Source organism: Lepisosteus oculatus, chromosome 1, assembly GCF_040954835.1.
Source record: "Lepisosteus oculatus isolate fLepOcu1 chromosome 1, fLepOcu1.hap2, whole genome shotgun sequence".
Taxonomy (NCBI): Eukaryota; Metazoa; Chordata; class Actinopteri; order Semionotiformes; family Lepisosteidae; genus Lepisosteus; species Lepisosteus oculatus.
In genome coordinates this window covers 58,698,142-58,725,687 of record NC_090696.1, presented here as the reverse complement: position 1 = coordinate 58,725,687, position 27,546 = coordinate 58,698,142, and the positions used below count along the sequence as shown (strand labels likewise).

The 27,546-nt window shown below is 36.6% G+C and overlaps 1 protein-coding gene across 1 annotated transcript in view; it reads right to left on the bottom strand.

Annotated features, from left to right (window-relative positions):
* cntln (centlein, centrosomal protein) overlaps window positions 1-27,546 on the bottom strand; it is a 192,238-nt gene that overhangs the window by 60,685 nt on the left and 104,007 nt on the right. Inside the window, exons 15-18 of the mRNA XM_069190797.1 lie at window positions 12,082-12,173; window positions 7,352-7,836; window positions 1,907-2,081; window positions 238-328 (exon numbers count right to left, since the gene is read on the bottom strand). Of these exons, the coding sequence (XP_069046898.1) occupies window positions 238-328; window positions 1,907-2,081; window positions 7,352-7,836; window positions 12,082-12,173 (843 nt within the window). The remainder of the gene's footprint in view (window positions 1-237; window positions 329-1,906; window positions 2,082-7,351; window positions 7,837-12,081; window positions 12,174-27,546) is intronic.

Here is a 27,546-nt window from a genome sequence, read left to right as displayed (position 1 = left end):
CCCCAAGCTTATCACCCTGTCTGTGTGTCTCATGGAGAGCACGTTGGGGTATGCGAAAAGACAAATTCCTAAGAAATTGTATATGGCCAATAAAGTGATCTTGAACTCCAGCAGGTGACTTGCACCTATTTTACTAATAAGCCATAGCATCATACATATTTAAATTACACATATTTGCATTAAGATTACCAAAGTTATCTATTAAATTTACAATACAATAAAAAACAGATACTATACCTTTGTGTGTTTCTTGTCGTGCATTAGTTGTGGGCTGCCTGCTCACCTGTGTGATTATATTTTTCTTTTGGATTTCAGTACTATCACATTCCTTAAAACAAAAACAACACCATTTGAAATAAAATATAACACAGCTAAGAACAGTATAAATGTAAGACAGAAAAAGAAAACCTGTTCCCAACAGATAGAAATGTTGCCCTTTGCTTTAACTTTACAACATAGTAAACTGATCTGTCTTAATCCCCAGATCATACTTACTGACTAATGTATAAAGCAGTTTTCTACATTTACATGTAATGATCAACAACCTGTTTTTTTACTAAATGAAACAAGGATTTTAGAATTCTTTTAGAAAACAAGACAAATGAACAACACTTTCTCAAGCACATCAATAGGAAAAAACTGTGACACTCTGTAGAAAACTCATTGGTAGTAGTCCCAAACCTGTCCATAAATATATCCTATATATTTTTTTCTTTTAAGGTTTTTTAAAATAATTATTTTTGAAGAATGAGAGGATGCACGGGACAGTCTCTCTGAAAGAAACCACTTCACTAAATTTACATATTTCTCGGGCTGTTACTGCTTTTTATGACCGTAATGCATCGACCTTACAAGCAGAACAAGCAAGAAAAATTAGTATAATGAAGGAGTCAGGCCACAGTGCATTTATATGTAGTCAAATGAAAGCTAAGTCTATAATAGCGATGAGTCCTTCTCCAAAAGACAATTTACAACATTTAAAAGGGGCTGTGGCCAGCCTCCATTAAATTTTACCACAGTTATTTCAACTGCTATTAAAAAATATTTAAATTAGGAAAAAGATTTCCAAGTTACTTTTTACCAACAAAGCAAGATACTAAAACAAGATGCCAGTGCGCTACTTTTTTTGCAAACTAATAAAAGTTAAGAAGCAAAACTGCTATAGTATGTGGATAAATTTCAATAAAATAAAATGTCAAAGTTCAGTTCTTTGAATGTAGATTGGGTAATGATTAAAGAGAAGTCAAATGCTCAGAAAAACAATTTTCCAGTTTTAATTTGTTCTGGAGCTCTGTCAGGCAGAATGCATGAAAGATCACAGAATACTGAAATTCTAGTTGTTGGGCTGCATTAGAACTGAGTCAACCACATCAGGCTGACAGTCAGATTTCTTCAATTAAAATCAGCACTTCTAATGCAATATCCATTTATCTTACATTTCCATTATAACTTTAAGGCAACAGACAACAACCAAGGCATGGTTTGTTTTTCCTCACATCTCATTTAAAGAATAATTAAGCAAGTTTTGACGTCATCTAAATTACTAAATAGTTTTTAAATTACAGAAAATAATCACTAAAAATAACTACTAATGCCAGGTGCTCTGAAGTTCTCATTACAGTACAGTGCGTCGCATAAAACAGCATCACCTAACATAAAGAGAACTGTATACATTTGCCATCCATTACTTTTGGGAAATAATGAAACTCAGTAATCTTAATCCGGGCAATTATCAATACGTGCAAAGTTATTACTGGCAGGACTGATAGCTTACAAGGCAGAATGCAGCCCCAGCCACTGATTGCTATCACATTGTGATTTGATATTTTAAGCAATGTCAGGAATATTAGTGTTGTGGGAAACCATCACATACTGCACACTGGAGGAAAGCACTTTTAAAAAGCACCTTAAAAGGACAGTGCTTCAGATGAGAACTCTGTGGGGCCGGTATGGGGTCTTGCGGAACGTCGCTTTCTTTGCTGGTGCTCAGAGTGTCATCTGTCTCCCGGGAAGGGAATCTGCACGCTGCGGGTCCTGTGAGCAGCTCATCCAGGCTCTCCGAGCATCCCTCTTCACTGTCACTGGAGAACAAGGGAGGAGTGGAGTTTACAAATGAAATATTTCCACTGTGTTCCCCCACAGCTGGAAACATGTACGGCACACGTATAGTATGTGGCACCTTATTTTAAAACTAAATTAGCACTTAGTTACTTAGTTAGTCACTCTGGGTAAACAAATGACCAATCCCCTGTACTGTACTGAAAATGTCTTCGTAAACAACACTTATTTATAAATGCATGTTGAGTCTAGGAAAACAAAAAATATGTTACTTTTAACTAAATCATTTAGGTAAAGCTAAAATATTTGAAAATGTTAAAAATTACTTCTGCAATGATAATTCTCTCAATTTAACCAACATGCATTACTCCTAAATATAGTTCATTAGCCTAACAAAACAGGCTTCGGTTAAAAACTCCACAAGAACTAGTCTGTTAACAGTTCTCATGTCTTTGTACTCTGTGAGCTCACTTTACTTCTGTTATGAAGCATTAAATTGGTGAAGGCATAGTGGTAGGTGGTTTTCTTCTGAGAGCTGTTTCTGAAATAAAAACAGCACCTCTTCCAAATGCAGAAAAAAAAAGTCAGAGTCTACGATACATGTAAGGTTAAAGAGTTATACATTTTCTTTTTAAAAAGCACTCTTCTCCTTGAGCAAAAAATCAACATATGTAATATAGGGCCATGAGTAAATCACTAATGATACAGTATCTGAAAGGTATCTCACCTGCAGTTCGCCCATTTTGCCTACAGATGTCTACACAGGAAGCAAACTAATTCACAAAAAGATGATTCTGCTGTCATTGTAAAATGATCTACACAAAGAATTTGCAAATGAGAAAAAGTAAAGCATTCTTGTTTAGGACCTAATTCTTCTATGATAACATGCACAAATGTCACAAATTCTGATGAAAGAAGCTGGCAGACTAAGGTGTAGGTCCAACTGTCAGGAAAAGAGCAGAAGCAAAAATAAATCTTCACCTCAATTTTTGCTTTATAAACAGAGCAAGAGAAAAACTAAAGACAGCTGGGAAATGTTCTGGCTTCTGTCTTCACCAGGGATGAAGCACAATGTCACTAACAATAACTGGAAAAGTGATGTTACACACCAGGAACAGAAGCTCTCAGTCTCATCTGTGGTCCCAAGCACACCTACCAGTTTTTGAATACATGCATCTTTCACTATTCTTTAACACTAGTAGATATGGATGTATTACAAGTCTTCAGTTAGAAAAAAGAGTCATCACTTGGGAAGTTTATCTATGAAACAGTTTAGCTAATGTGTTGTAAGTGGGAAAATACTACAGTATCAGGATCAAAGATTGCAAAGTCATCTAGGAATATTTTGATTAGAAGATGTTTTTCTGTGGTATGGGAAATATAATTGAGGAGATGGGATTTCCTTAACATTGTTCTTAAATGCAGTAATGTTCTTGAGCTCATAGTACAGAACCCATTTCATCTGAGAAATCCCAGGTATACCGGCACTTGCTGACCATAACAAGTTACAATATTTGTACTCTGTGTTTTTGAGCTGGGATAGACTAATAAAACAGCAGAGGAAAAAAGAGCCAAGTAAAAGAGCCATGTTGGATTAGGAGACTCTCTTCATGCTAGCAGCTTCACTACAGTATGTTTCTTTCCATGCTCAGAATTTCTACAGAATTATATACAGGATATAGATTATATACTATAGCTTAGTAATAGAATTTGAAGAATCTGATTGGATAACTATTTGAAAGGAAAATGTTTCCTATAATTCAATTAGCTCTTAAGATCTTTTATGCAAAACCAAATGTTAAAGATGAAGCATTTTCAGGGGAAATTTGGGGAGTACTTCTGTTAACACACTGTAAGTAGGTATGATCCCATACTGAAACACAACAGAAACACAATGACACCCTCTTAAGGTAAACCATGCATTTATAGAAAGAAATCCTCACTTTTATCGCCCATCTAAATTTAAAAGAACTTAGGATACATTTTGATGTTGTGAGAGTACAGCCAATTGGAAGCCAATTAGTCAGGTGACTGCTAAAAAAAACAGGAAGAAGTTTCCAGGGTCAGTCTGTGAGAACAAATGTCCACCGTCTGTAGGCCAGAGGGCAGAGACTCTCTGTGTGCTGTCCACAGGACAGACAAGGACTTACTATAGACTAAAGGATGTTTTTCTTAGGAGAAAAAAAAACTGTCCGATTTTTGTGAATTTTTTGGAAGCTTTATTGTTGTGGCCAATAAACAGTTCAGCTTATAGGGACTTCATGAAGAAGTTTAGGCTGGAGCTGAAGAAGTGCTCAAGATTTTGTTTTGATTGGTTCTGGTGTTTTTGATTTCCCCAGAACTGTAAATAAAGGCAGAAAGGTGTTTTTGAACCTCACAGCTTTGATTTCTTTAAAAATCCCATTGTGACACGCCCATGGGTATGTCACTATGTTTAGAAAATGTTGCCAGCGTTGCTTTTTGATTGGTGATAAGTACAGTACAAACACAGTACACATATATTGTGTGATGTCATTTTGTTTGAAAATGTCTTGATGCAGAATAACAGTGCATTAATTCTACCATTCAACTGCAAGATACCATGAATTGATAATTTGTAAGATGTTGAATGTCACAGTAGTTGGTGACATTCAGTGTTGGGGAAAGTTATTTTTAAACAGAAATACAGAGCAATTATAATTTATTTTTGTAAGTGATTATTTTTAAAATTAACATTGGAGTTAATTACTGTGATCTGTGTAGTATGTGTTTAGCTAAAATGTAAAGTAATACCTTACCTCTTAAAAGCAATTTTCCCCAACTTCTTATTAAGTTAAAAAACTAATCCCTCCTTTGGGACTAGAAGCAGGCCAATTAGTGACAGAAGAGTGAAAAAAATGTCTGTCAGACTATGGTTTACAATTCTACGGATCTTAGTTTGGCCAAATCCTTACTCATTAACATCACGCTGGGATGAAGTAGGCACTAACCCTGATCACAGAAGATGGAAAAGTGTCATTTTTTTTCATGAATGGAGATTTTAATCTGAACCTTGAGGATAGCTCTCTCATCTGATGGCCAGAGAGAGCAATTTACACAGAACTGTGCTGTGGAATGAGATCGATTTGCTGGGTATTGGTCTGGAGTACAATTAACACTGACATCTGACCATAGCTTGTTGTTGATATAGACCTAATGCCCAGCACGATGTGGGAAACATTGTGGAACCAGTCCTGACTCCACTGTTAGTGAAGGCTGGCAGATACTGACTAATAGAACATTGTTTGTCCTCCATGCAGAGAGGATAACAAAGGCATTTCTTAATGTAAATAGCAGTAGTGGATTGGCTTTCATGATTGCCCAATATCAACCATATGAAGATCTGTAGGATGATTTGGGCTGTTGTTTGACAGCAGCATCCTGAACCACAGACTTGTGGAGCTGGTGCAAGAAATCGAGCATCACTCCCCCAAGCACATGTGGGACATCTGTGACAGCCGATGGCTCACAGACTTCAGGAATGTGTCAAGGCACAAGGTGGTCATACCAATTACTAGGCTTCATTGACCCCTGAATGTTATTATGACATTGATTATGTCCCAGTCAATCCATTCCAGTTGGGACTGTGGTTGTTTATTCTGCCTGTTGCATTGACAGTTGTCATAGTCAAAGTTGCCAAAGTCTAAAATTAAACTAACTGATAGATGGCCACCTCTAATCCAAATTATTTCTGGCAACACTGTATAATGTGTGTCTTATATGGTACCTGTCATGGCAGTTTTTAGACATGGGAAACCTGCAAAGATGTTGGATAACATAGGACTTTATTCACTAATGTGGTTGACAGAGCTACAAATCGTATCAAAGTCATAGTATTCTTTTATGGTCCTCACCAAGCATCCATTCACTCCAAGAACATGACCTTCTGGCAGGACTCAAAGTATGAATCATGGCATAAGCCTGTTTACCTGGGAATTCCTTTGAGCAATGCCATTCATCACAGGTAGAAATTATTAGACTGCCTGAGTGACATGTCTGTCACGGCTATGAGCAAGAGAAGGCTGACCCCGCTCAAGTCAGTGTAAGAGATTTGCTAAGCAGTGAAAGCAATGCAGCACAGGTGGTGTAATTACTTAGCCTCAAGTTAAAATGAGCATCAGAGACAGACTGCTACAGTAAACTGAAAACTGAACTTCAAATTCAGGATAAAGTTAAATGTGTTACCAATCCAGAATACAGTACATTTACTGTATTTTCTTTAGTTTAATTTCACTGAATAGAACCGACAAATTACACTTTATCATATGTTTCCAGGCAATTAATGAGAATGGCATTACCTTCAAAGACAAAAACTGGATGTGGTTTTAAGAAATACAGCCAAAGGCAGTTAGCTTTGGTAAGATCAAAAGTAAGATCAGGTCATTGGCATTTAGACGATATAGCCTACAATTTTTCCCGATGAATTCCTGGAGGGAATGTGTTAACCTGCCAGCAAAACTGACTCTTACTTTAACTGTTAACTGTGTCTTAAACATTCCCTTGACATATTAATTAACATAAAAATAACTCTCATTATCTTTGTTATACTGGAGATACATGAGTTCTGATTTAGCTGTGCACTGTTAAATGGTGTTTTAACTTATTATTTTAAAAATTGCACTGAAGTACTTCAATTAAGAACTGCAAGAGACCACATCATTTTTAACCATCATTCAATAAATGTTCGTTCAGTGGCTTTGCATAAAACATACATGAAATAATTAGTGTGGATGGTTCTTAATTTAAAGGATGTTAAACAGCTTGTAGACATCTGGTAGAAAGCCGAAATGGGTCATTCAAAATTTATCTAACTAAATTAAGGGAAGAAAAAAAAATGGTTTCTCATCCTGGATCGACATGTCACGAGATAACTAAACTGACTTAGTAGGCTTGCCTGGGAATCCTTAGCTGTCAGTGGTGAATATGCAAAGGGCCAGCAAATTAAATCAACCTGCCAAACTGTCAATTTCAAGCCTCATGACTGCATGAAAATGGCATCACTGGAAGAAATCAAGCATTGCCTTATTCTGGATTTCCTGGCATCAGTTCAACTGCTCATGCAGAGGTGGCTAATTTTGCATGCAAATTTCAGTCAATAAGCTCCGAGCAAGACATCCCAGGATATTTCAAAGGATCTGACAGTGGGTTTTTTTCTTTTTTTTTTCTCCTGAATACCAAATCGACAGTAGTTGAAATTCAATCTCCCCATTTGCTTATGCTTTGCATATGCACACTGTCCCCTTGCTACATATGCCCAAAATAATGAGAGGAGTACCTGTCTCGGCTCATGTCCTCCCAGTCGTCCTTATTGAAGTTCTCGAATATGCTGCTCATTTCTTTGATGGACTGACTGAGGAACGCTCGCCTCCGTCGGAGTGAGTGTTTGGCCCGGGCTGCTTTGAATTTAACCTTGGAGCCTCCTGCCCTGCTGCCCGAGTGCCGCGCGGCGGCCCGCTCCCGCCGGAGCTCCTCCACCTGCCTCGTCAGGCGGCTGCGCTCCCTCCTCAGCTCGTTAGCGTCGGCCACTTGCCCCCTTAGGGCGGCCACTCGCTTCTCCAGCTCGGCTACGGTGGCCTGCAGCTGCTCCCGCTCCCCCCTGGCCTGCGCCGCCACCGCCGCCTCCCTGGCCTCCCCCTGCCGGCGCAGCCGGGCCAGGGAGACCTGCAGTCCGTCTCGCGCCCGGGTCAGCTCCTCGTTGGCCACCGACAGCCTCTGTGTCTCCCTCTCCAGCGCTCTCATCTTCTTCTCCAGATGGCTAATCTGCAGCAGACCAACAATATGGCATCTGGTCTGAAAACCATGGCTGCAGTAAGAGCATGTTTAGCAGATGAAACAAAACTGAAGATGGTTACTTTTGATACAGGGCTTATACAGTATATATAGACAAACTCTTAGACAATTAAGAGTTTGTAAATATGAATGTTAATTTACAATACAGAACACAGAAGAGGATACAAAAAAACATCAGATAAGAAAATAACACTTAATTTAATACTTATATATTTTACTTACATGAAATAATAATGTGAGCAACTAGTGTAATTACTAGTAAATACTTTTACCAAAGGACAAAGTGCATGTTGCCACATGCACTTTTCCTATAGTAAGTGATTGATGTTAGAGCAGAGACAGTACCAGCTTTCTTGCTTATATTTCAGGTGGTTTATCAGTGCCAGTGTGGCTGAAAAAAAAAATACTCTTTTCTATTGCTGTTAATCCCTTAGGTCAACCTTTCTTGTTTATCAACTTGTGGGAATAACATTTTTCTTTCGTTGTACATTTAAAGACACTCCTGCCCGTCCCTAGAGTGCAAGTCTTTTTATTCAGTGATGTTTGTGATATTAAAAAGACACAGAGTGATGGATGGTATGTATTTTTGGGTGAGAAGAAAAATAAAAATCTTCTGGAACTATTAAAGTCATATGTCAAATAGGATTAAGGAACAGGCTCCGTTTTTCTGGAGTATATACGGGATTAAGTGGCTCTGCTTTTAATGGTAATAGGCCTAAATTGTGTTATGTCAACTGAATAATCAACATATTACAGAATTTGGCCACATGAAATCAGTACAAACCAGCTGCATTACATCTTATAACTTAGCTAATAACTTGGAATCAAAGCAGCATTATCATACTAATGGTAGATATTACACCATTTGGAATACTTTAACATTATCGTTGTTTATTTGCTGAAAATAGTTGTTATAAAGGACTGAAAGAATTGATTTGCTGCTGAAAAATACAAGATTTGCTTGTTTAGCAAAAATACAAATGTGAGCAAACATGAACAATACAGTGTCATGTTTATGCTCCACTTTCCCATCTGCAAAGAAGCATTTTTATCTTGGTCTTATTAATCAAATGAATTTTTACACAGTACATACTTTTGACTTGAATTTAAATGTAAATTACTATTCTAAAAGTGTGGACACTTTGTAAAAAAAGTTGTTGTTAGATGTACTGTAGCTATTAGTCAGTTGATTATTCTAGGGAATACTGTATGGCCGGCACTCAGTTTTATGTTTTACTGTATAAAACATCATTTAGTCATTTTTCATCTGAGAATGTGGTATTATTTTACTGCAGAAAGGTAGAGACTCCTTATTTTTGTATTTTTTATTGTAGGCTGCCAGTTACCCGGACAGAAACACTTTTGACAGCTTTGTTCTTTTCCTTCCTTTTAATTAAGTACTTTGATATCATAATAGAAATCCACACATTCTTACCAGCTTAACAGGCTAGATGTTACTCTGTTTTACATAGCCTTAAAGAAATGTACAGTACTGTATAAATAAAGGTACTTCTTTTTAAAGTCCATGTGTTGTGGGTTGGCAAATCCACGTGAATGAATTCCATTATGAGAGCCTGTGTGGACTGTTGACTTTCACACAAGCTCCTGTCACCCATTACTAAATACAAAAAAGGTCTATTTTGTCTCTATGTTAAATCTTTGTCAAGCCAGTTAAAAAGAACAGTAAATGCCTGCTGGGTGTATACCCCGAGGCAATCTCCCTTTATTTTGGCACTCTCTGGCCTCTACTATGCATGTTACCTTTCAAACAAAATTACTGTTCCTCTCGCTTACTGATGATAGACTGAAATAAATTGTGTGACATCCACACACTGTGGGGCCCGAATTATTTCAATTACTCACTCTTCCTAAAAATAAATTAGCGGCAGCATTTCCTCTTCTCTGTGTTATTATATTTAACATGATGTTTGTCATTCAGTAATAACGAGATGACAGCCTTCATTACCTGACCATATGGCATTTGTTAGAAGTACATGCAACTGTATCATCTGCTGTAAATTACTCCCTAACAACTTAATTCACAGTCCACAAATGCAGCACTAGCCTCCAAAAAAACAGGGAATGATACGTTTTCCAGACTATTTAAAGGACATGCTGCTCCATCTGCCATTAGTAAGACATTAAACCAGAGATCATCTACTCTACGCAGAAACTAGCAATGGAGATGTTCATTCAGTGGATACGCAGTAGGAAATTAAATGTAGCTGTACTTCATTATGACTGGTGTGCCCTATTATTTCTGTAGCTGACATTCTGACACCAAAATGCATACTGGAAGATTAGAAATTCTGCAGATCGAAGTGGCCTGGTTTTACAGATTGGTAGATAACACAGACAGAAATTCATCAATTTGAAACAAAAAAAAATAAAGATTTGGGGATTTGTATAAAGAAATACAATTAAAGATTCGATTCTCAGGAAGTTCATATGTCTCAGTAACTGTTTACTATATCCACAAGATGTTTAAAGGAGGCAGTTCTGCCATTTCTCCCTTCCTCTTATCAATTTCAGCTCCTGTATACACCTGATTTTGATAAACACTTAGGTTTCCTCGACACCCTTTACTTCAATTTTACTATTGATGTTCAACTCAATTTAAGACGGAAGGCTGGGGAGGCCGGTCGTGATGGAAACCTGCTCTCTGGCAAACCACCTCCTGCTGGAACAGAGGTTCAGAAGGTGCGGATTTCGGAACGAGAATATCAGCGTAGGGCTTCAAAACACTCCCAGACTTGTCTGGCTCGGGTTCAAAACTTACACAGCAACCCTCATAAAGAAACTCCTGCTGATGTAACTCCCCAGACCTCAGTGCTTCAATTTCAAAATCTGGCTACTGGGACAATGCAAGGAGAATGAACTCCCTCCCAATTGTTCGTCTTTATGAAGACAGCAACAGGAGTTCCAGAAAATGTGAAACAAAAAACAAAGAACAGTGTAAGAAAGTGTAATACAGTATAATTGTAAATCATGAATGATTTACAGAATCTGTTTGATAGTCCCTCAATTGCTTATACTGTAACTGGTCAAGGGACTTCTGTGCCCTCAGTGGTCAACGTGTTCTGTGCATCTTTCACCCAAGTCTATCTCTTTTTGGTCTTGGACAACTAAAGCTTATTCCTTGCTTTACATAGTCCAGATTCATGAATTATTGAATTCAGCTCCAGAATTCAGATGGACTTTTGTAAGCTGTTCTCACCCAGTGCGACGTTTGCTAGACTGAGACTTACAGTCTTTAACACTTTTTAGGGCATTCAGGACAGCACACCTGAAATATATAATCAGTTTGGGCTTTTTAACCTGAAAGAACCCCTAAAACAAAAGAAAACTGCATCTCAGATTACTCATCTTAAGCCGATTCCCTTGTCATCTGTGTTTTTGTTATTGAAGCATAACTTTTTGAAAAATATAAATTCACCTTGGAATTCACCCCTACTGAAAAATACAGAACTTCACCAAACAACACTTACCACCAGAGAATTGGAAATTATTTTTCAACTACTTACTACCTACTAACAATTAGAACTCCTATATCTTATTAAATCTTGTTTAATATTCATTAAAGATATTCCTTATAAATCTTCCGGACATCCCATTCTATGAGATCATCTGGTGTGCAAAAATATAGGGTGTACTGTACATAATAGTTCAATTCACATTGTTTATTTCGGTTTTATTAACATTTTACTAATTATTATTTAACTTTGGATGTTCTAGCTCATGTGATGTAGAGTTAACCAGAGCACGACTTTCTACACAAGCATGAAAAGACATTCAGATTTTTGAGCAAAAACATCAATGATCTATGGCAAAGCATTCAATAATCCATAGAACAACACTCAAGATAGCAGATACTTGGAATGCTGTTGTTAATTCAGGGAATACAGCATATACAGTTTATTATTTACACAGATCAATTTATATCAAAAGGGGTATGCTGTAGGCTTCTAGAAATGCCAATAAAAACAGATAACTGCATCATATGAAATTAAAAACTGGATTGCGAGTGTAGATGGAACACTTAAAGACAAATTTATTAAAGTAAAAGCTTTAACCTCTACAACTGCTAAAGGGTTCATACGTGATAAGTCCTATTCTGGAGCTAGTAAATTGCAAAGTAGTCTCATTTTATTTTCCATTCTTTTTCCTTCATTCACAGTGGCAACCATGGCACGTGGAAAATCTCTTTATCTGTACCTTTTGTAATGACTGTTCCATTCTGTCTTTGTCCTCCTTTTTGGGAGTGCTGCTCTTGACCCCACCATCCTCCTCCAGTCTGAAGAGAAGCTCTGCCAGGGAACAAAGCACATATTGTGACATGACGTGTCTAGCTCAAACAAGCACCTTGTCATCTTCAATACCGCATTCTATAAAGACTCGATTAGCAATAATTAGATCTATTTTCTTTTCACTTTGTCTGGCCGTTCTTTGCAAAGATGGCTTTCCTACCTTAAAGTCGCATAATTGCTCTAGTCAGAGTCTTAAGATATTCTCTTAAAAGACGCATTCTTTGCAATTAAATGGTAGGTGCCCAGGTAGTCTAATCTGTTTGTATCTTCTTTCAGGACTAGTAGCAGTTCAAAAAGTAATAATTATGACAATCCAAGAACTGGGCACACAGTAAAACTGGTTTATCTTAACCTACTGTAGCTTTGCAGGTCCAATAGCTTTAAAGTGAAAGCTGACCTTAGGAGATTTCCCAGTCCTGCGATACTTAATGACCCTTCTGAAACTGTACTTCTTCAGTGGCTAACCCTCTGGAAGTACTGCTTTAAGTATTTCAAAATTGTTTACGCAGTTGAGCCTAGTGAGTCATGCCAAGCAAGCTGAATAACAAACATTGATTAAAGAGCACAACAGGGTGCCTGAGTGATACAAATACTGTACATGAGTAGAGTACTCAGTACATGAGTACTGCAGTACGCAGTACAGCAAAGAGTCAATCCTAGGCATCATAAAGAATGCATAGGACAGATATTAATTTACAGTTAAACCAATATTCTCATTTAAGTGAGACTATGAGTGTTAGCAGTGTACATTAAAAACCACAATAGTAAATGTAAACCAAACCTACTGTATACAAACTTACAGTAAGCATCCAGAATATCAAAACACTTCATTTACACAATAGTTGTATCATCTCACAAACTGTGTTATAAGATTTTTTAAATTCTGTAACTCAATTTCTAGCTCCAATTAATTGCCAGCAAGCATGTTCCATTCTAACTTACACCCATCAATTTATTGCTGGTATTTGTGCTAGCAAACGGCATAGCAGCATCAGCATCGTAATTAGAAAAATAAGTAGTTTTAAGGTTACACATGATACATTTTCCCAATTTCTATGAACAATGATGCATTGCTACCATGCACACTTTGAGGCAAATATTGGACTAAAAAAAATCGACTCTAAACGTATCAGAACTCACAAAAAACAAATAATCCAAAAAGATTTGGCGTATACAGATAACAAATTAAAACACATGATGTGTGCAATACATTTCCAAAGACCTGGGAAATAAAGTGTAGTACAGGGTAAAAACAAAACACAGTTAAACATGGCCAGGAGCACCACCAGCTACAGTACTTGTCATCTCAGCAAGTAAGAAATTTGCTCTATGCAATAAAGAGCTCACTGAAGCTGAACAATTTAGATGTCTTTGACTAACAGTAATTTGGTGACATAACATCTTAGCAAAAGCAATCAGTAGCACTCGTCCAATTAGTGTTGACGCCATAAAATAACTGCATGCTAACTGCTTTGCAAACAATTGCTGTCTTTATTAAAGTAGTGTTTGACTGCTTAGTCCACTAGAGTGCAAAGTGTCCCAATTTGTTTAGTGACTGCAGCTGTTCAGTCATATATAATATGAATGGACTGAATTTAAGAAAAGTGTTGTTAAATTTAAAAAAAAAAAGTTTTTTAATGTTTTCTGCACTGTGCCAATGGTGTATGGTACATCTATACAAGCTACAAAATGCAATGTACTGTACTAGAATAAAGTACAACATGTTTCAAATTAAAGTTTCAAGTTTGCAAATTACAGAAGGGATTCCAACACATGAAAGAGCGTGAGAAATTACCCCAAACTTTCTCACAGCAAGATTATTGATCCTGAAATTATGAATTATCTTATTTGCAGAAAAGTCCACTCACTACTGCAAAACCATACTGTGAATGAAAGAATTCCTGCTTTTGTGGTACAGTATTTCTTGTAAACTGGAGTCATTTGTAAAAAAAACAGGTAAAAAAAATATAAACCAAGAACTGAGGTTAGCCATTCTTCATGAGACAGTTACTAGGAAAAGTCAACTGCACCTCATTTTAATTGTGTACTTTGACAGTTCATAACACAAGATAAGATCACTTTATTGGTCATATACAATTTCTTCTATTAGGAATTTGTCTTTTTGCATACCCCAGCTTGCTCTCCATGAGACACACAAACAGGGAGAGAAGCTTGGGGTCAGAGCACAGGGTCAGCCATTTATACGGCGCCCCTGGAGCAGCTGGGGTTAAGGGCCTTGCTCAGGGACCCAACGGAGTAGGATTCCTCTGCCGGCCATGGGATACAAACCAGGAATCTTCCAGCCACAGGTGCAGATCCTTAGCCACAGAGCCATCGCACCATCCCCAAATTGCAACAGTGTAGAAGGCAGACAGGGAATTAAATGTCATGTGCAGAGACAATACAGATTATTTCTTCATAAACAACGGGCCAGATTAAATAAAAAATCTGATCCATCCGCCGAACACAAATCCAAGATAGGAATGTCCCTTTGAATAAAATACTAGAAGCTTCTGGAAAACAGAAAGTTGCAATCATTTGGAAGTTGCTGGCAGTTGGTCCAATAAATGGAAAGAAAAACTAGAAATCTGAAGCTGAGCTCCAAAATATAGTAAAATATTAAAGTAAGGCACAGCAGGTAACAATGCAAGCGTGCTGCGAATGTAGGATGTTTCGGTACTGCATCAATAATTGTGTTGCTTCTAATTAAAACACAAATCTTCATTTATAAGAATACAAGCCTCACACAAAACAATCTAGCATATTTAGGGGGCTCCCCATTAAAACCTAATGAGCTCTTTATTCTGATTTTACCTTCCTTAACATTTTCATTCTTGATTCATGCCCAAATATAGTTTTATGAAACCAGACTACTAGTTTTAAGATAAAACAATGAAGACACGCTTGAATCGCACACAGAGTAACATAAATAAAGCAAAGAAACAAAAAATAAAGGAGAATAATGTGGAGTCCCATCACATTACATTCCAGCTCTTACTTGTTATTGGCACAAATGATCAACCTGCTGTGTTCACATTTAAATTCTTTTTTCCCCCCAATTGCTTTGGTTTTTACAGCAAAGCCAGCATGTTGCATCTTCTATCAAACATATGTTTTTCGGCACAAAAAAAGCGAAGGAAGAAAAGACCACAAAACTCCAAGGAGGCGCATTTTAGTGCAGTTGCTAAATCAGCATCTCAGACTCTCTTGGGTTTCCAAATGAATGCAACTTTCACAGGAAGCACTTTGGTCGCGGCTGAAAACAACGCCTCCAGCTATATTACTCTGCCATTCTCCAGGCACTCAGACTCAGAAGCATCAAACAGAAAGGGTTAAAAATGGGAGAAAAAAAACAGTCTGTTTTAAAGAGTCAGGAGAGAAAGAAACAAAGGGAAAAAAAACTTTTTGCTAGTTTAAAGAAGAAACTTTTTGGCTTCCCTTTTTTAAAAAAAAAACTTTCATGCTGTATCCAGTAGCCAATTTGTTGAATGAGCTTAAAAAAGTTAAATATTGATGCACTAACTTCCCAAGTCAGCTAACCTTTGGCGGGCAAGAGAGTACAGGGGGCAAAGAAGAGGGATATTCTCCATAGGTTAACATTCCTTTTTGCATTAGCAATGGCTAACAAGTTTGTTACATTAAATTAGCCAGCTCTTTTGTCTTGCGCACATGTCACATCCAATTAGTTGTCATGTGTGCATCTTATGAACACAGCGCTACACACAGGATCCTTAAGCAGAAAGAGGCAAATTATCCCATTCTCCTGCAGTTGGGGAATACGTACCTCAACTTTACCTTGATACTAATCCAGTGGCTCCCAAGCCACTTGTGCAGTGTCCCTAAGCACAGCAGTGCTGCATACATTAATGACTTGCCTGTCTAAGGCACAGAAAGAAACAAAGACCAATGTGTAAATGCCTTTCATCTTTTGCTATTATTTATTTTGATGTCTATCTGGTAGACTGCAACCTCTACCCTTTGTTTGGGTCAAGGCATTCATCGGAATCAATGCAGTGTTGGGAGGAAGCATGTTTTATGGATTTTGTTTTGTAGTTAAATTTACTTTCCTTACAGGGCAATTTATGGTTTGTTTGTTTGTTTTTTCTTAAACTCCTTAATTGAAACACCAAGACGTGAGACAGAAACACGAGGGTCAACATTAAAACGTTCCTCAAAAATGGGAAGCCAAGAAACCCAAAAAAGATTTCTAAAAGCACGTCTATTGGATTGCTAAAAAAATATTTTTTAAATTTCCAATAAAAATATATTTTGTAAAGAAAATATAGATGATCGATTAATAGAAACGTACCTCCTTCCTTCAATTAAATCAACAAATGAGACCAAGAAAAGGAGGCAGATCATAATCATTAAAAACCTAAATTTGTAAGACAAGCAGGGATCTCCAGGACGAATATTCCTAAACTTTGTTCTCTGTTATAATTTTTTTATTTCTGGAGGAGGGAGGGATGTTCATCCTCTAGGGTGAATAATCTCATTTTTAAAATAATCTTTATATACTGTATACTGTATAGTTATGTCGATAAAGATCTCAATGTAAACTGCACATTAAGTACATAGATAATATAAGGCCACTGTATCTCACATTAAATATTTTAATATATAAGAATCAGTATTTAAGATACTGTAAATGTATCGTAACACTGAAATTACAAAAAGAGCTTTCTCTTGGGCTATGCCTGTATTTCTTTTCAGCTAGGAGCCTGCACAAGTCTGTCAATTCCAAAAATTAATACTTTGACATACAGTATATAACGTGACACCTGTGCGTTCAGTTACAGTTACTGACATGTTATGGAAAACCCATGTGGGTCACAACAGAACCAACAAGCGATGGTATTAGATATAAACAGCAGACACATTCTTTCATTTTTATCTAACATCGTATCTGTGTTGGTGGTTCATTAGCTAACTTTAACAAATATCTAGCAAGTAGGGTGTTAATAGGTATGCTGTATTTCTTGGATTTTCTAAATATACAGTAAAATCAATTAAACAAACTTACAAGGGAAACTCTTCCACAATCTAAAGGTGCAAATTGAGACGCAGAGGTTCAAGATAAATATACTTTTTCATTCAGCAGAAAATGGCTTAGGCAGCCATGACCTAGAGCAAGGAACCAGATCAAATTGTGCTGTGTTGCACACAGCTTCGAATATTGTCCTATTTAATCTGTTTTTCATGGTTTCAACCTTATATACTGTATTTCACAAAATAATGCTGCAAATATCAATTGATTGCCAATCCAAGGCTGTGGATACATCTTTTTTGCAGATTTTCTTCTAGAGTCACTATGTGATCAGATTCCAATTAAATGAGTTCCCTGTTGATAGTCGCAAGTTCCCTTTCAGGAAACTCCAATTCATTTCCAAGCTGGAAATCCATGCTTTTGGCAGTGGTGTGCGCAAAAGAAATAGAAGCAAGTAGAAGCATCCACATGAGCCAGCCACAAGGTACTGTACCAGGAATGCTACTGCATATCAAATATGTACTGCAGAAAGACTAAGGTATACATTTCTCTACATAACTGACCTTGAGATTGGTACTAAAAATGTTCCTATTTGTCCAACTGGGAATGTCCACACTGTATTACTGTCTCCTTCTGTCACAATAAATTTGGGCAATCAATATGTTTTCTTTACAGGTTCTAGCAGAATAATAGGAAGTGAGACTTCTCAGTCAATACCCCACTAAAGATTTTTTTTAATATAAGTAAATTATTATGATGACTTCATTGCTATTTAACACAAAGTATCAGTGGTAGTAGAGACACAGATGGGTTTTGCATTGGCTCCTTGGATGAGTATTTGTAATATCCTTGCACCAGTTATATTAACCATATTATATATAGAGTATAAGAATATAAAAGCATAGAAGAAGGTATACACAAACTTTACACAGGGATTGTACCATCCTCACTTCTAACTGATGTGAACTACTGTACTTAGAACCAGATAGCAAAATACCCACAGTGGTAGTCTTGGGCCCAATTCTCAAATACAGCATTAAACTTTCTGGAGTGCGGACATGAGTCATATTTGACAATTTTAATCCACATTGTATCTGCCCAATGTGAGTGGTGTTATGAGTGTTGGAAAACTGTACACCATGTAGGGATGTCTCCAGTTAGACGTGACTTCTTGGAATGGAACAGATTTTCAGGGTGTTGTTATTTCTTGAGAAGGAGTGAAAATTCAGAATGTAAAATGGAAAGATAGCTGGTTCCATATAGTAACTTAAAAAAGATTTGTAAACCGCAGCTTTAATAGGAAAGGACAGCAAGTTTGTTCTTAAAAAAAAATAAAACTGTACACTTGAGATTAAACTTAAGGAAAGGGATGATAAAAACCTGGTGTAAAGAATAAAAGCACTTCCAAGCTCTCCAATACAAATGGAATATAAATAGCAAGTTCATATACAGTAGTACTAATATGCATCTTGAGCAAAACGGTAGAAGAGTTTGAATTAAAACAAAAGTATAATTTTTTGAAATTCTGTACATTACATTATTGGTCACAGCAATATAACAAAATATATATATTGCTGTTCTGTAATCAGTCCAGAGAAGCACAACCTTGGACAGACAAGACCTGATTCAATCAAAAATGTAGCCAAAACATCAAATTTAAGATAGGTTATGGCTGCATTGCTCATTTTTACTCAAGCCTGTTACTGAATTCAACTGAATCAGCGCCATTGTGTTTATAGATGACATATAAGTCATCTATAAGTCAATAGTGAGGAAGCATGCTACAACATAAAATCATAAGAAATGTTACACACGAGGGAACGGTATTCGGATCATCTAGCTAATTTGACTGTTAATAGTGAACCCACATTATCAAACAGCTGGTCAGATTAAAGACAATATTATTATTGAGGTATTTTTAACAGACAGGTGACTTAATGTACAGGAGATCAGGGGAGGAGAGAAAGACTACCTTGCAGATCTCTACTGTTTTTTCTCTGTAATCTTGTTTTTGTCAGCCTACTCGTGTTTCTTGTTTCGCTAATAATTACCTGTATGCATTGAATAACCATGTATCCTGCAAAAGAAGCCGCTAAAATAATTTAATGCCTGGCAAAATAATACACCACAGCAATTTAACTAGACAATGCCAAAATGGCACTTTCTAGGTCAACACAACATACTGTACGTGTAGAAATGTTTATTGCTAACAGCATTCATTGGTTGACCAGTTATTTCATTCTTCTTACCAGTACTAATTTGTTAAATAAGGGGACATGATTTACATACTGTAAATCAGTGAATGATAATCCTGGAAAAGAAGCATAGAAAGCATAGAAAAATTATAAATTTTAATAGCAAAAGTTTAATTAAAAAATGTAATAGCAAAACACTTACAGTTCCAAAGTAATATATCTGCCACAATTATGAAATCCACTCAAAGCTGCTGATATGAATACTTAGATTTATTTTGAATAGTGGTTTACAAAATAATAGACTCTTCGGCTGGACCTTTAACTTCTGTTCACTGGATTTTCCGCAGAAAGTAAACATTAAAATCAGGCAAGTCAATGTTTGGTCTGTGGGCCACACAGGACTCTCCAAAAGTATTTGGACAGTGAAGTCTAAACTGAGATTTTCACTATAAACTATAATTTCAACTAAATAATTTCTCAAGAAAAAAATATTCAGTATTTGATTTTTTATTAAGTACAGATCAACCCTTTTTGTTCTGATTGACTGTACTGAACCCCTTTATTTTGTAGGCAGTGAAAATATTACATATCACATGTCTGATATGCGTCTCTTGTAGGGCAGGTGTTGGGTAATTAGGCACTCATAAAAGAGCTGTGAACATCCTATCAACCTGACTCTTTGACTTCAGATTCAAAATCTAGATGAAAAAGAAAAACAGACAATTTTGAAAGAAAAAAAACTCAGTCAGATTCGTAGCACAGAAATTGGGAAACCAAAATTATCATTGGAATATACTGAAGAAGTATTGTATAATTATCCATCAGCCAAGATTAGTTTGGCAAAGAAACACATTTGCAGTTGGTGACATAGAAACGATCGGAGCTGTCAAGGAAATCCTAAAACAACTGTCAGTGAAAACACCATCATCCTCAAGAGTAGAGAGGTGAAGGTATCAAAATCTACTGTTGACTGAGACAGTAGAATTGCAAAGCCTGCAAGATGTAAACCTCTCATCAGCATGCAAAACAGAAAAGTCCAATTAGAATTTGCTCAGGAATACTAAAATAAACCAGGAGAGAACAAAGGTACAAAAATAAGCTAGGAAAGAATAGAGTTCTAAAGACAGATGAGACCAGGTTTAGGTTAAAATGGGGAGAAAGATGGAAACAACAGATGACCAAAGAACATCACCTAAACTGTGAAGCAATTGCAACTGTGGGGTAACATCATGGCCTGGGCATGCATGAGTGCTTCTGGAATTGGCTCATGTATCTTTCTTGCAGATGGAACTAATGATAGCAGCAGCAGATTGCAGAATTGTGAACTTTAAAGAAACACTTGTCTGGTTATGCCGAATATGCTTCTATACTTACCATTCAGCATAACAAAGACCCAAGACATATGGGCAATGCAACTGAGGAGGTTATAAGGAGAAAAAAGTCAATCTTACTCTGGTAAAGTCAATCTCCAGATTTTAATGCAGCTCAACATACTGAAGAAGAAACTTGAAATCAGAACATCCCAAGAACAGGCAATAACTCAAAGTAGCTGCAGCAAAGGCTTGGCAAAGCATCTCAGATAATTACAGAAAGACTTTGCTGAGCTCAGTGGGTAACTGATGTCTTGCTTTTAGAACTATGCAGCCAAATAATGACATTTACACTCTACTGAAAGTGAATTTGTGCTAATACTTATGATTACTTGAAAACACTGGGTTGAATACATGCTAATATGATTCTGTGTACAGTATATTATATTGGACTCATCATGTCATGCCTGAGCAAGCGCTGGTGATCAGTCCCGCATACATACTGTACGCAGGCCAGCACACATCCTGGCATTGTTAGAACACCCTAACACGGCAGACGTTCCCAGTTGGCGGCTAATTAAGTTATTATTTAATTATCAGTTCCAATTTTCTTTAAAATTTTCTTTTGTGTCTTCCTATTTCTTTTTGGCTTCCTTTTTCCCTTTTGTTGCAGTGTTCCCTTTTGTTGCTAGTGAGCTCTGAGTCGGACGCGGCTTTTTTACCTTGCCACGTCATTACACATCATTCATATTAATCTCATTATTAATCACAAAAGCAAATTTAATTTAAAAATAACTGTTGGTCAGCACAGTAAAAAGGCCAAATTATTGAGGAACATTTAGTTTTTGCTGACATAACTTCTTTCATACTCATACAGTTCATACAGTTTGAGCATTCTAGTTTTGATTAAAAATATCCACTTTAGAAAAAGCATATATAAAGTATCCTTTGTAATCCAACAAAATGGACATCATTGTAAGGAGGTGAATACCTTTGCAAGACACCACACTGTATATATACAGTATAATACTCACTGTATATATACAGTATAATACAGTATAATACTGCTAACTTGTTTGGCAAACAGATTATACCACTCAACAAATATAGATGTTATTCAGTTTCAGTCCTCAAATAATAACAATAATTTTTCACTTATTGTGAAAAACAACAACGAATTACAGTATGTACTATGGCATACAGTAGATGATATCAACACAGAGGTGCAGTGATGTCCCCAAGGTATTATTTTATGCACATCATTAAAACAAGGAAATTAACAAAAAATAAGACCCTTTACTTAAAGAGGGGGGATGCGAGCGTTTGCTGAAATATGGGCACTTGCTTGAATGAATTCAATTTTTCTATTTCTTAATCTGATACTCCAAACATCTAGGGAAAATTCCTTTAATAAATAGCCAAAACCACGTGCTGAGAAAGAAGGAAGGGAGGAGTGCCAGATTTTTGTGATCATAAAAAAAGCATCATTAAAAATTATTTCAAGCACTATTAACAATAGTGCTCTGAAAAATGAAGAATAGTCACTGGATCCTTTAAAACAGAAGAAAACTTTGCAGTTGCACCTTTGAAACAATCCCCAGAATGGAAAAATGCTGCAGCTGATATTATCAATCAAAACAGTAAAATCTTGCAGTTTTAGTCACTTTCTTTTAAAGGATATTGCGCTTCACTTGAGGAACTGCCAGCAAGAAGTCTTTTGACATCTGCTGGCAGTGTAGTTGGCAAATGTAAGCTGAATTTTCATTAACTCAAGTGCACAAATTAATTAATTATTAGAAAGATGGGGCCATGACCCTCACCAGGCAAAACAGACAGCAAATGAATAGATTGATAGAAATACAGGGAATTTTTGAAAGCTGTCATTTTCAACATTTTTCACAATTATTTATAATGTGCATTTTTTTGATACACCGTTACAGTAGCCTGTTCTTTCTGTTGATATAATTTCCTTTAGGATCTTTTCATGTCTTTCGCTGCCCTGCTCCACAATTCAAACCAAAAGGTCTAAATTCACCCTGTCATTGCTAGCATCAGTTTACTCTACTATGGTAGTGTTGGAGTTCAATTGTAACCACTTTTAAGGTCAATTATGTGGAAAACAAAACTAAGAACAAAAAGGCTTCTAGGTTTTCTAATTATATCATCAAGCAGATGGACTCCTTCACTGGTTTACAAAATAAAGTTGTTTCTTTTCCTTAACCACTTTACAAACAACTGCATACGAAATAAACCGCTGGTGTTCATATCACCTGCAAACAAGATGAACTAAGTGTGAAGGCCTATTTCACATGCTCCCATGAGTGGTCGTTATAGACCAGCTTGGCTTTAAATAGTTTCAATTTTTAAAGGGAAGAGCACATTGTGAACTCAGAAGCAGTTTAGATACAAGAATAATAACACAAAGGGCAAACAAAGCATCACAATGACAGAACTCTCTGAATTAAATGACACAAACATTAACACTTTAAGAATAATAATGAGTTTAATTTAATGTACTGTATTACAAGATCAGACTTAAATTTTCTATTCTCAAAGAAATAAAATAAAAATCTTAAACTACATAGTTTTTGTTAGTTTCAGATTTATTGATTTGATAAACATAACATGAATTTAAGCAATGGAGAATGTAAAATCTTTCTGGAGGAAAGTAATATAAGCAACTTTTGTAAAAATACTAGAGCCAGGGATCCAATGATGATAATTAAATATCAATTCAAAACAACTACTTAACTGGCTTTCAATTAGATGAGTACAATAACTTAATATAACCCTATGAATCACAAGCAGCATCACAACACTTTGAATCTGCTTGAAAAAAAAAAGAAAATAACAGCAGCTCCACCGCCTCTTTGAATAAGCTGACTTCGAAATTAATGCAACTCTCACAGAAAGGCATTTCACTATGGCCATGAAACAGCAGAGCGCCACATTCTAATTGGCTCATCCTTTCTGTTATGACTGACTGTAGTGCCATGATCTGATTGATTTACCTATTTAATAGGATAATTTCTCTATTTAATATAGTTTAGAGTGCAAAGTGATATATTTATCCCCACTAAGCATCATTGCCATCAATTTGCTCTCATTGTTACAGAAGGACACTTAGCAGTATAGGTGTTAAAAACCACACAAACCAACGGCCTCAAGAATCACCTTAAAACTGGATCTACACCTCCGTGACCTCAGTCTCAACAAACACTGTATGTTGTAAGCTTCACAAAGTTGATATTCATGGCAGGGCTACCATTCAGTAACCACCTGTAACCAAGGCCAGTGCGCAGCAATGCATAACATGGTGAAAGAAGCACAAAACCTGGACTTTATACCAGTGGAAGAAGGCAAGGTATTGGTCTGATGTATTGTCTTTTAGTATTTTTCCTACATCTGGATGGGTTTATGTTTGGAGAAAGCCAAAGAAAGCCCTCAATCTACACTGCCTGTTCTCAGCTTTTAAACATGGTGATGGATGTGTTATGTTATAGGCAGCCATCTTGTGGGAATCATTCAGTCTGGTTATTATTCTGCATGAAAGAATCAGGAATACAAAGCCATTTTAGGTGACCAGGTGCACCCTATGGTGCTAATATTGTTTACTCAAGAGTGGTTTCATGAGTACCAGGATGAAGTCGAAGGCCTTAAATCTCCCATCACCAGATCTAAACCTTATGGGAAGTTCTTAAACATTTGGAGTAGATTTCCACTTCCTTCATCTTTCAAAGAAATGGAGGCATTCCTCCGCGAACAATGGTGCAATATTCCACTAGAAACACTTCAAAGCTTGTACTTAATGTAGAACAGTATTCCTAGAGGGACTGAAGCAATTTTGAAGGCAAAAGGTGGCCCAACCCCTTATAAGTAAATACATATTCATCTATGGCTTGGTTTTTCCATTATTTTGCTCACCTCCTTTATGGTAACACATAATTCTGTAGTGGGAAGTGGGGAGGGCTCATCTGAAATTCAGACCAATACAGTGGACTGTATGAAACTGCCTCAAAACTGAAATTACATTTGGCTCATGGTGGTTTCCAAATTGAAAGCTTTAGCTTCCTCCTGGAGGCCCAGGGGTAATCCCCATCACAGTACTGATCGTAAATAAGGGCTAAGATAAGAGCTAACAAATTGCGGTCTGTCACAGTGACAATATAGATGGGGAGGAAGGGGGCAGATATAGTGTGTTGTTTTTTTTTTTTAAAGGGATTCAATAAATGTTTCCCTTAGGTCTCCCAAGAAGTGATTACTAATAATACGCTTCGGAAGACAGGTCTATCTCATTCTTGTGGTCCAATCATAAAAGTGTCAAAACGTCTGAGGTGTGGTTAGTGTCTTCTAGGTGGCTCAACCCAATCGATAGCCAGGATATGAAGGATCGCAAATGCCGCAATAACGATGTAGGTTCTTTTTGGACATGTACGCAAACCAAAGAAGAGACAAGATTATTTTTTTTTAATTCCAGAAGCTTGTTCTCTATCTACAGCTTGTCTTGTAAGAGTGTTAGAAAATACCTCATAAAGAAAAGAAAGATGGTTGCCCAAGAGGCCTACATAAAACAAGGCTTCCTCAGAACTGACCTTGTGGTGGCCCTTGTCAAAATTCCAAGTACACTTGCACACTGTGAATTTTTAGGTCATGGTCACAGATCATCTAAGCAAGTGAGATGTAGGGGGTCCAGAGTCTGTGATCAAAGTAATAATAAAAGTTGACCCTGTTTTTTCTTAGTAAAATACATTTTGGGTAAATGATTAAGTGCCAGTTCAGAAAGAGACCAGATCAGGTCAAGACAAGAAAGAAAAAGGAGAGGAAAAGAGGAAAATAATGTCAGACCATAAGACAGAAAGGAGCACAGGAGATGGAACTTGAAGCTTATGCCAGGCAAGACTCCATACTTAAAGATCATCAGGAAAAACGCGATTGGAGCTAAGTGTTTGAATCTTGCTAAGAAAGCTTGTTAATCTGTTGCTTTTACAGAACCAGGAGCTCCTGAGGTTTAATTATGCACCTCCCACTTTGTGGGTGCACTTTAGAACATAGTTAGAATAGAGATAGGCTACCATTTATTTTGTGGCATCCGGGTTAGAGAGAGAGCTTTAATCGTAGGCTGTATTATATTTAGTTTAGAAGGCAACTTATGTCTTCTGTGGCCTCTGTAGGCATTAATACTTGTAAAATATTTGGTAGGAGCCTGGGGTTTTCTGGGTGGACTTGGCAAGGGTTTTTAAATGCCTTGTCTGTAAATTTGTAAATACAGTAAGTTGTATGCTGCATGTTTGTTGTGTGTAATGTAGTGCATGTCACTGTCATTGTTAATAAATATTTTTTAAATAAATATTTCTTTAACCAAGTGTGCCTGGATTATTACTCTTTTCTCCAAAGTTGTGCTACAGAACAAATAATTAATGTGCCTCTGACTATATCAACTGCTCGGGTATATTCTTGGCAGAAATCTTTACAAGTTGGAGATTATGATCAATTTATAATTATTTAATTAATCTGCTCAGTCATTTCCTGATTTTCTCCATTTTCATAGCCCTTCACTTGAACGCAATACGCAAGCCTGTTAATGTAAATCATATCTTTATGTTGTTTGTGAAAATGAATTCGAATGTTTGTAGTCTAAAGCTCCATGTGTTCTAACTTAAAGTGTACAGTACAAGATTGTGCAGAAGGGTGGGTGCTCTTGTTCAGTTGGCATGGTAAGATAAGTATCATGTAGCAAGGCAATCTTTCTGGTGGTAGAGCAAACACTGCTCTTATGACCATTTATCAGATCACCCCCGCAGCAATGAAAAGTAGCACAAAAAGCCCAGTGTTAACAAAATCTGCAATATAGGGTCAACAGGGCACTCTTCTTGGAAAGTCGATACCTCATTTTGAACTCATGTTCACAGCATTCTTAAATGGGTCATGTAAATAATGCCTGGATATTATTTGAGCTGATTGTATATGCAGTGCATACAGGACTCCCTTGTAATGGCTTCACATCTTAATACACAAATAACTGTGTCCTTGGGCCACTTTATGGAAGAACTACTAAAATAATTATGCAGCTGTTACAAAGTACTTACTAATTTAAAATAGTTCATCACCATCACAATTACGCTTAGGTTGAAAAATGCAAAGAATATATTAGAATACATTATGATATATTGAAAGCCCATTTATTAGGTCTACCCATCTGGATTTAAAATGCTTTTCCAAAAACATTCCAAATAACTGATTCACCGTCCTGAACCACTGACAATGCCAACAAATTTATATTTGATGATTAATTTAATTAGCCCTTGTTATTCACACACCAATACATTTATTACGCACAAAGTCTTATGAATTTCTTTGGACCTCTGATGAAACAAGAACAATATATAAATATTTACAGACTGGATTATGTCTTTTGAAGAAAAACGAAAAGAAATGTAATATGCAATCTGAATAGAATATATAAAATATAACCGAACTAAGTTCTATTTATTATATTAAATTCCAGGAAGAATGAGCATACTATTTATTCATACCCCTGAATTATTTTGTACATCTTCCTCTGACAGGAATTACTTTAACTTGACACCATCTTGAGTGTGATAGAAGATTTAGACACTTGAGAGTGGAAAATTATGAACATTCCTCCATGTAGAACTGCTCTAAGCCCTTCAAATCCTTTCTGTTAGTGTTAGAGAGAATATTCAATTGGATCAAGGTTTGGAGATTGAAATGGCCAATTGGGAACATTGTTTTGTGTGCAGTAATAATAATAATAATAATAATAATAATAATAATAATAATAATAATAATTGCTTACACTTATATAGCGCTTTTCTGGACACTCCACTCAAAGCGCTTTATTGGTAATGGGGATCCCCTCC